Source organism: Balaenoptera physalus (genome assembly GCF_965194825.1).
Source record: "Balaenoptera physalus genome assembly, chromosome: 10".
In the NCBI taxonomy this organism is placed as follows: Eukaryota; Metazoa; Chordata; class Mammalia; order Artiodactyla; family Balaenopteridae; genus Balaenoptera; species Balaenoptera physalus.
Window position 1 is genome coordinate 60,475,288 of NC_138889.1, and position 9,103 is coordinate 60,484,390.

General features: G+C 44.7%; 1 protein-coding gene across 4 annotated transcripts in view; it reads right to left on the reverse strand.

Annotated features, from left to right (window-relative positions):
- Positions 1-8,707, reverse strand: part of NEU3 (neuraminidase 3) — a 28,353-nt gene extending 19,646 nt beyond the window's left edge. Inside the window, exons 1-2 of one of the 4 annotated variants that reach the window (XM_082411291.1) lie at positions 7,679-8,706; positions 2,851-3,062 (exon numbers count right to left, since the gene is read on the reverse strand). In XM_082411291.1, the coding sequence (XP_082267417.1) occupies positions 2,851-3,062; positions 7,679-7,703 (237 nt within the window). In that variant the 5' untranslated portion in view covers positions 7,704-8,706. Of the gene's footprint in view, positions 1-2,376; positions 2,696-2,850; positions 3,154-7,678 lie in introns of those variants that run through there. The other 3 variants (XM_082411290.1, XM_082411292.1, XM_082411293.1) reach the window with 3 other exon arrangements.
- Positions 8,708-9,103: the final 396 nt, after the last annotated feature.

Sequence of the window (9,103 nt, forward strand, 5' to 3'; positions counted from 1 at the left end):
CCTTGAGGATGTTATACTAAGTAAATAAACCAATCACAAAAAGACAAAATATTGCATGATTCCACTTACATGAAGTATCTAAAGTAATCAAATTGATAGAAACAAAGTACAATAGTAATTTCTAGGGGCTTGGAGAGGGGGAAATGATTTGTTCAATGAGTATAAAGTTACAGTCATGCACTGATGAATAAGTTCTAGAGACCTGTTGCATAACAATGTAATACAGTTAACAATACTGCAATGTACACTTAAAATGGTTAAGATGGAAAGTTTTACATTAGGTGTATTTTACCACAATTAAAACTGTTTTAAAAAGAACAAAAAATGTGGAAAAGTCTTGGAGGTTTTAGTTGACCATCTACTTAACATTTATGCAGCTACCAAAAAAGTAAATGTCGGACTTCCCTGGTGGCGCAATGGTTAAGAATCCGCCTGCCAATGCAGGGGACACGGGTTTGAGCCCTGGTCCAGGAAGATCCCACATGCTGCGGAGCAGCTAAGCCCGTGCACCACAACTACTGAGCCTGCGCTCTAGAGCCTGTGAGCCACAACTACTGAAGCCTGTGTGCCTACAGCCTGTGCTCCGCAACAAGAGAAGCCACCGCAATGAGAAGCCCACGCACCACAACGAAGAGTAGCTCCCCCGCTCACCACAACTAGAGAAAGCCGGCGCGCAGCAACGAAGACCCAACACAGCCAAAAATAAATAAATAAATAAATAAATAAATTCATTAAAAAAAAAAAAGTAAATGTCACTTTACCTTAGGCTGTATTAAAAGGATACAAGATGGGATAGCCACCTCACTGCTGAGCTGGTCAATCTATCCCTAGGGTCCTAAGTTCAATTCTGAGTACCATACTTTGAAAAAAGACACTGACATCCCACACCAGGTCCCAAGGACAGTAATCACAGTTTTCAAGGGACCAGAAACCAAATCAAGACTGTGGTCTAAGAAGCTGCTAAAAGAACTGAAGCTGTTGAACCCAAAAAATAGAAGACTCAGAGGGTGTGAATACCGTTTTCAGATACATCAAAGAGCAGTTCTCCAGAAAAGGGACTTTACCTATATAATGTACAGAAGGCAGAACAAGACCAATGGGTAATTATAGAGAAGTACAGATCATCTCATTCAAAAAAAAAAAAAAAAAGTTAACAGTTGCTACAGGATTAAGTTCCTCATTTGAGGAGTTGTGTAAGTAGACCCTTAATAGAAGATGACTAATGTTGAGTTCCTACTATGTAATTGCTATTATTAATTATATTTTGCAGACAATGAAACAGAGAAGAGTCAGGTATTCAAGTTCACAGCCAATAAATGATAGGTCTTGCCTGACTCCAAAGCCAGGCTCTTACCCACTAAGCTATTAGTAGCTACCAATGGAATACAGAAGATTTCTATATTGGGAAAGAAGTTGGGCTGATAATTCTTCTAACTTTAAGATACTACAATTAAGTAAATGAGAGAATTAATGTGAATAAAACAAAGAGAAGAGAGAATGAGTTAAAGTGGACACATTTGTGAATGTGTGTGACTACTGGGCAGTGAGGTTATGTAACCTGATAAAAAACGCTTAACTGCCCAACTGTCTGTGACAGAAAGCAGGGCAACATAACCACAGGCATTGCCTGTCCTGAAGGAAACAAAAGAGCTAGAACTCCAAGTAGGGCTACAGGACACCCGGGATATAAGCAGAGGTTTGACCCTGGGAAGCCACAAGAAAGACTTGTGACAAGGTGTAAGAGCAAGGAATGGAAATTCCCTGAAGTAAAAAACTTCCCTACAGGGAAATGTGAGTAAGTCATCAAAAGCAAACACAGGAGTTGCTGGCAAGGGCCACCCTCAGCAGAATAGCATTTGCACTGTAACAGCAAAACAAGGCATCCCTATGGACATGAAGTTTTAATGGTGAGGTTTCTGTGAGTAGAAAAGCAGAGCAGGTTAGAGGGATTAAAGTACCTCTTATAAAAAATATATGTATGTGTGTAACTCTCAAATCCATTGTCTCACCTGATCCTCACTTCAGCAATCTCTGAGAGATAAAAGGCAACAATGAGAAAAGTGGGATCTGAAGTAACCCTGTAGTTCATAGGCCCAAGGGCAGCAACCATTCTCTCCCCCATAAAAACACAGTAAACATGTGCTACTTAGGGACAAGGGCACCAAACCCATTTCTGCCTCTTATTAGGTGTGTGCCTAAGGCAAGTCACTTTACTTCCGAGCTCCAGCTTGCTGTTGTAAAACGGGCATCATAATATTTACCCCACATAAAGCACAGGGGAGAGGAAGAGCAGGAATGGGAAGAGGAGCGGGAGAATGGGTGCGGTCATCCTCCCCCGCATCTTCCGGTAGTTGTGGTCTTGAACAAGCTACCTACCTGTTGGAGCACCAGGATCCCTCATCAGCAAAACTGGATTAACAATGCTTACTTCTTTTGATGACTTATGAGGATAAAAGAGAATGTGAATGAAAAAGAAAAGCACACCACATGTTGGCCAAACTGAACAAACCATGGAGGCCTCTAGTCAGAGACTGAGTTTGAAGCCTGCTTTTACTGCTTTATTATAGCTGTGTGACCTTGAGCAAATAGCAACCTCTCTGAGCCTCAGTTTCCTCATCTGTAAAATGTGACTGACAATAGTTCCTACGTCACAGAATGGCTGTGAGATTCAGTGTGCCCCTGGCACACAGTAAGTACTCAGTAACTGACAGCATTGCTGTTACTGCTTTTTTTCCTCCTCAGCTCTGACACAAGGCTTTTCTTGCACTGATGGGAAAAGACACAGACTCTGACATACTCAGAGCAGTGTAGAAACTGAGGCCCAGGCTCAGGTCTGGGATAAGCAGTCACCTGTACTGAGTGCCCAGTCCTCAACCCTCGCCTCAGCACCAGGTGGAGAGCATCCTCATCCCTGCTCGAGGAGCGCTTCTCTGCAAAGGCCAGGAAGGTGTGGGTAGGGGGCACATAGAGCAAGGCTGGGATCCGGTAGGTGATCCCTCTCTTGTCCTCCTGCTGGAACAGAGGGCTGTTGAAGGAGCACGATGTCATTTCTTCCATGACCTCTGCAAGGATAGGAGGCAGATAAACGTGTGTCCACATTCAAATGCTGGCTTGTATACAAGTTCTGCTCTATCATTCCATTTCTGGAGATCACTGGGAGGCAAAGATGTACTCAAATGTTTATTTTTTTATACAAAAGTAACATCATGATCTCAACAGTACGAAGCATGCAATAGGCACTCTCATCTAACAAGAAGTCTATCCTCCAGACTCTGTGGGAGGCTCCTATGCAGCCTGTGTCAAGTGTCTCTCCAGAGAGATTCTGTATGTGCTTCTGCCGAGCATTCAGAGGTATTACCAGCCCGGATGGTTTCTAATGTCAATTTCTTGGCGTGGAGTTTTTAGGCCATTCAGGTAATATAAACATAAACCCAAATCCATATGAGGGAATGCCTGTGGTTAAGAATTCGCCAGGCAGGTAGATGGGGATGATGTGTGCAAATTGGTCTCAAGTGATTCTGAAGAAATATTAGACACACACATTTATGTGTGTATGTATGTATGTACGTATGTATGTATGTATACATGAAGAGACAAGGACAGAGATAGAGACAGAGACAGAGAGGAAATGATATAGCAAACGGGGTAAAATGTTAAAAATTGATAAGTCTGGGGCTTCCCTGGTGGCGCAGTGGTTGAGAGTCTGCCTGCCAATGCAGGGGACACGGGTTCGAGCCCTCGTCTGGGAGGATCCCACATGCCGCGGAGCAACTAGGCCCGTGAGCCACAACTGCTGAGCCTGAGCGTCTGGAGCCTCTGCTCCGCAACGGGAGAGGCCGCGATGGTGGGAGGCCCGCGCACCGCGATGAAGAGTGGCCCCCGCTCGCCGCAACTGGAGAAAGCCCTCACACAGAAACGAAGACCCAACACAGCCAAAAATAAACATAATAAATAAATAATAAATAAAAATTAAAAAAAAAAAATTGGTAAGTCTGTATGAAAGTTATATGGAAATCTTTGTCCTGTTTTTTTTTTAAATAAATTTATTTATTTATTAAAAAAAAAAAAAAAGAATTCTCCAGGCAAACTTTTCCCTTCTATTGTAGCCTAGAAGAGGCAATCTTCTTTGTCATCTCTGTCAGTAGTAAGATTTCTTCTTCCTACTCCACTTGATCAGAGGATACAGATTTTCAAGGCATCTAGCTTCATGCGGGGATCTCACTTCCAACCAGAGTCAAACCCAGGTGGGCCCACAGTTTCATTCACTGTAACAGCAGGTATATTAAAGCCCAAGCTTCTAGGTAAGTGGGACATGCAAACATCTAGGGCAGCTGAGGTCAGGTAAAGGGGCTAACTTGTCCAGTTTTCAGTTTACTCTTGGTTTTTAGGCCTGGGGATTTCTCTTACTTTCTTGCAAATTCAGCTATAAAAGACTTTGTTATATTTATCCACCATTTTACAGGTATCCACCATTTTACAGGTTAGCTAGCCTGCCATAATGTTGAAAATGGAAATCTCTAGGTACATTTCTCAAAGAAAATCAGGTGTTCAACTTCTCAGAGGCCCAAAAAGGGAATCCAGTCAGACAGACAGAACCAAGCTTAGAATTATTATATTTTCTCTCACCACCTGTCATCCAAGCTCTGTCTTCCAAGTCATTTGTAAAAATAATCAGGCTGTAAGAATGAGGCCCATAAGGCCTTACTCATTTATTTAATAAATATTTCTGAGTGCCCACTCAGAAAGTTAGGCCATAAAGTAGGTGCTGAAGAGACAGAAAGGAATCAGAGGTCCCTGCCCTCAAGAAACCCAAATCCAGGTGAGCGAAACAGACATATACATAGACAATTACAATATCATGTAGTAAGTGCTACTTTAGAGGTCAACATGAGAGCATGCAGGAAAACAGAAAAGGGCAACTGTCCAGATGAAGGCAGCAGTGGTGGAGTTTTGGAGGGGTAATAAGCCACGGGATCTCCTGTCTCATATCCTTATACTCTGGGCCTGGAACATTCAGATAGGCACAGACCTCACTCACTCACCTCCTTCAGCTCTATTCAAACATCATCCAATCAGTGAGGCCTTCCCTGACAACTCCCTTGCCCCTCTCTATCCTCTTTTCCTGCTCTATTCTCCATGCCACTTACCATCACCCATATATTATACTTATTTAATATACCCCACAGAATAGAAGTTCCATGAAGGGCAGGGATATGTCTGTTTTATTCCCTGATATGCCTCTACACCTAGAACCTTGCCTGGTAATTCATAGGCACTTGACAAATATTCATTGAATGATTGAATGAATGGGTGAGCTGGATCTTAAAGGATGAATAGTGGGTTAGCCAAATGAAGGTTGAAAAGGAGAAGGGCAGAGGGAGTGGATGTGAAAAGCCTAAAGGTCACAGAAAACACAGTGAGCTGTGGGGACTCGTGGTAATCCAGTATGACTACAGTGGAGTGCAAAAGCTGTGAGCAAAGGTGGGACTGAAGGGGTCAGGTGAGTGCAAATCCTGGGAGGCTTTGATACCTTATTAAAGTGTTTATTCCCACAGGTAGGGAGCCACTCAACAGTTTTTGGCAGAGGAATGCCAAGATCAAGTATGCACTTAAGACCTCTCTCTCAGGTAGCCTTCTGGGCAATGAACTGAAGGGGAAAGTTGCACTGCTTTGGGCTACAGCCTCATAGTGTCAATCAAGACAAGCTATGTCATTGACAGCATATGAATGATTTATTTAGCATATGAATTCATTTAGCATATGAATAATTCATTTCACTTGTTCCTAACCTAAAGCGAGAAGAATCACAGCTCACTATCTGAGGGGGTGGGGAGGTGGCCTCCTGAGTCCGGAAGAAAAGCCTCCCCTCGTTCCAATTCTGGGCTCTCAGTTGTCTTCCTCACACCGTACTTGAGCACACCTCTCTCTCCCCAATTCAGGCTCTCCTGCCAGAGGGTCAGGCTTTCTTCTAAGTAAAGATCTGAACCTGGGCCAAGCTGGTGTAATGGTTTAGAACATAAGGTCTGGGCCAGGCCAGGACTGCATGAACTTGGGCATGTTATTTAACTTCTCTATGCTTCTGGATCCTCATTTATAAGATTCAGTAGAATGGGTGAAAGAATTAAGTTAAAAAGTTTAAGTGTCTGTTACAGGGCCCATGACACAGTATGAGCTCAATATAGGACAGTTACTATTTTTAGACTGTCAATCACTACATATTCTAGTTTTACTCCTTGAAACCTGTGGATAATGATGATGATAACGACAACCACAATTACAACCCCCCTTCTTAAAAGTATTTAAATCCCTCGGCACCTCTGGGAGAGGTCACATTTTAAACTCTTATAAGATATGTAAGTTAATATCAATACTATTAATCATCAGCCAACACATGATTATTGGTTAACACCAAAACAGGATGTCTCTGGGTGGTAAGAAGAATGAAGCACAGAATAAGCATGGGAATGGGCAGGGAGGACTAGGAAAAAAGAAAAGGAGAGGAAGGGAAGAGAGCACGTAAGGAGAAGCACAAGTTCTTACTGCATGACCTTGTGCTAGTCAGTTAATCGCTCTAGGTCTTGGATTCCTTGCTTATAAAATGTGGATGACAATAATACCTACCTAAGATGACTGAATGAAGAACCACTCAAAAATGTTTTATAAACTTTAAAGCACTATGTAAGGAAAAGTATTATAAATTCAGATGTCTTCACAATTTCACTTATGGCTTTGCTATCACTATAACAATTAGAGTCCCTATCATTACTTTTTATTAATTATGCTGATCATGTTGATGACAGTGGTAACACAGGTGGTGACTCTGGCATTGACACCCAAACTGCTTCGCACAAACCGTAAGCCGGGAGCTAGGGACAGAGAAGAATCAGATACAGTTCTGCTCTGGAGTTGTTCATTTTAGCAGAGAACTCAACGTGATTAATTGCCGCTCTATATAATCACCTTTCAATCAAGCCCTCCTTGCTCTCTCACTGGAAGAAAGTATAGTGCAGCATGGACTTTGAAGACTGACTTGGCTTTGACACGAGCAAGTCAAATTTACCTCTGAGCCTCAGTTTCCTCACTCGTAATGGAGATAATACCACCTATTTCTCAAGCTTGAAGAACAGTGTAATTCCACAGACTCCAATTAATCCAGAGCAGCAAGCAGCCTCCAGTGAACCCCGGAAGGAGGCCTCCCTTCTTTATTCACTCCTAACTACTGATACTTAAGGAGTACCCGTCACACGTCAGGCCTCTGAAGAGCCTGTGGTCCAAACCCTTCTCGTGGGACACATGGGAACTCAGGCCACAGAGGGGAATAAACTCCTCTAAGGCCACTCAGTGAGTCAGTAACAAAACCCGGACCACGGCCCAGGTCTCCTAAGTTTCAGCTCAGGGCTCTCTGCTGCCCACAGACCCTCTTTAGTAAGAAGGGTTTTCCCAGTCTCAGATCCCTTTCATCTCTAAATAAGTTTGGCTTCTGTCGAAGGAAAACAAAAACAGACCTAGCCAAGAATACTTTCTGGCTCTGTCTGAGACCCTAGCCAACTGGGGTGTGTCTGACCCAATATTCCCCGCAGACTGGATTCCCTAAGCCCAGATAGTGCTGCCAAACCTGTCCCCAGAGTCACAGCGCCCCGCGTTTTGGGGGGCTCTCCAGTCTCCCAGCCCCACTCACCTGCGCGGGACCCCGGCTCCTCCATCTCTCTTGGTAGGTCTGGGCGCGGGGTCAAGCCCTCACGTCTCGGACACTGAAGCCCGGGAGAATGACCAACGCTGGGGAGACAGGAGAGGGACTGCGGACGCGGACACAAACCACGAAAAGTAAAGAAGCAGGCCGACAGAGACCTCGAGAGGCCGGCAGCAGGGCTGACAGACCCAAGACACCGAGAACAGCAGGTAGGAAAGCCGGTCCCGGACGCGCGGAGGCCGCAGCCCGCCGGCGATTGGGGCAGGCCATTGGCTACGGCGGGAAGTCGGCCCCGCCCCCTCGGGCCGTTGCAGCCAAAGCCCCACCCCTCTCCTTCCGCCGCCCGGTGCCTTCGCGGCCCAGGCTGGGCTATCCCACCTCTCTCCGGCCCCCACTCCCGACCCAGCCGTGGCTTAGGATTTGCCCCTTCCTCTCCCACAACCCGACCACCACCCCCTCCAACGGCTGCGCAGCTCCCTGGCTCCGCCCCTCACCCCTCCATTCCGCTCCTCTCTGTCTTTAGTCCCCTTTTCCCACGCTCCCACCTATTGGTTGCCGGTCTGTTGATGGGTATCACGCTTAAAACTTCCCTGGACAGCTTGAGAGTGGAGCGAAGGTTCCGGGCCTCAGAGGGGACTCAACTAAAAGGTCCAGAGATCCAGAGCATTGGGCAACCCACCCGTAAGAAAATAAAAATTATATTTATATGTGTTATTTTATACATGTATGTGTGTGCATGTGTATATATTTTTTGAGAAGATAATAGTATTAGATTACGACCCTCTGAATAAGATAAAAACCCACAAGTCCACATTGATATGCACAATTGAATAAATATTATAAACAGGGGAGAAAGGAAAGCTCTTCCTATAGTAGAATTCCAATTTATGAAAGTAGTCCATGCACAGGCTATTCGAACACATTACGGTTTATGTTAAACACCTGCTTTCCTTCTGAGAGTCTGGAATTTGGAAACATGTTGGGAAGAGAGTGCCCACGTGGCCAATAAAAACTGTGGGTCCTGTTTCTCTAGACAGAAACATGGCACACATGCTGCATTTGTGCTGGGGGAAAGTGTGTGCTTAGTGTGATCTCTCATGAGAGGGAGAGAGCATAAGAAAGCCTATACATGGATTCTTTCAGACTCAGCCTGCAGTCCTTTTCTCTTATGATCCAGTGTGTGTCCATACTAAATACATTGCTGTAATCAATCTTAGCCGTGAGTACAGCTATAGCCTAGTGCTGAAACCGTGTAACTCCAACTGGGACTTGAACCCACCGGCCGGGACTCGAACCCAGCCAAAATCCAGATTGGGACTTGAACCCATGGTCTTTTAACTGAGATCACACACCTGGTCTCAGGACTTAATGAAGCTCAGGTTCTTGATGTCTCATCACAGAAAGAATTCAGTG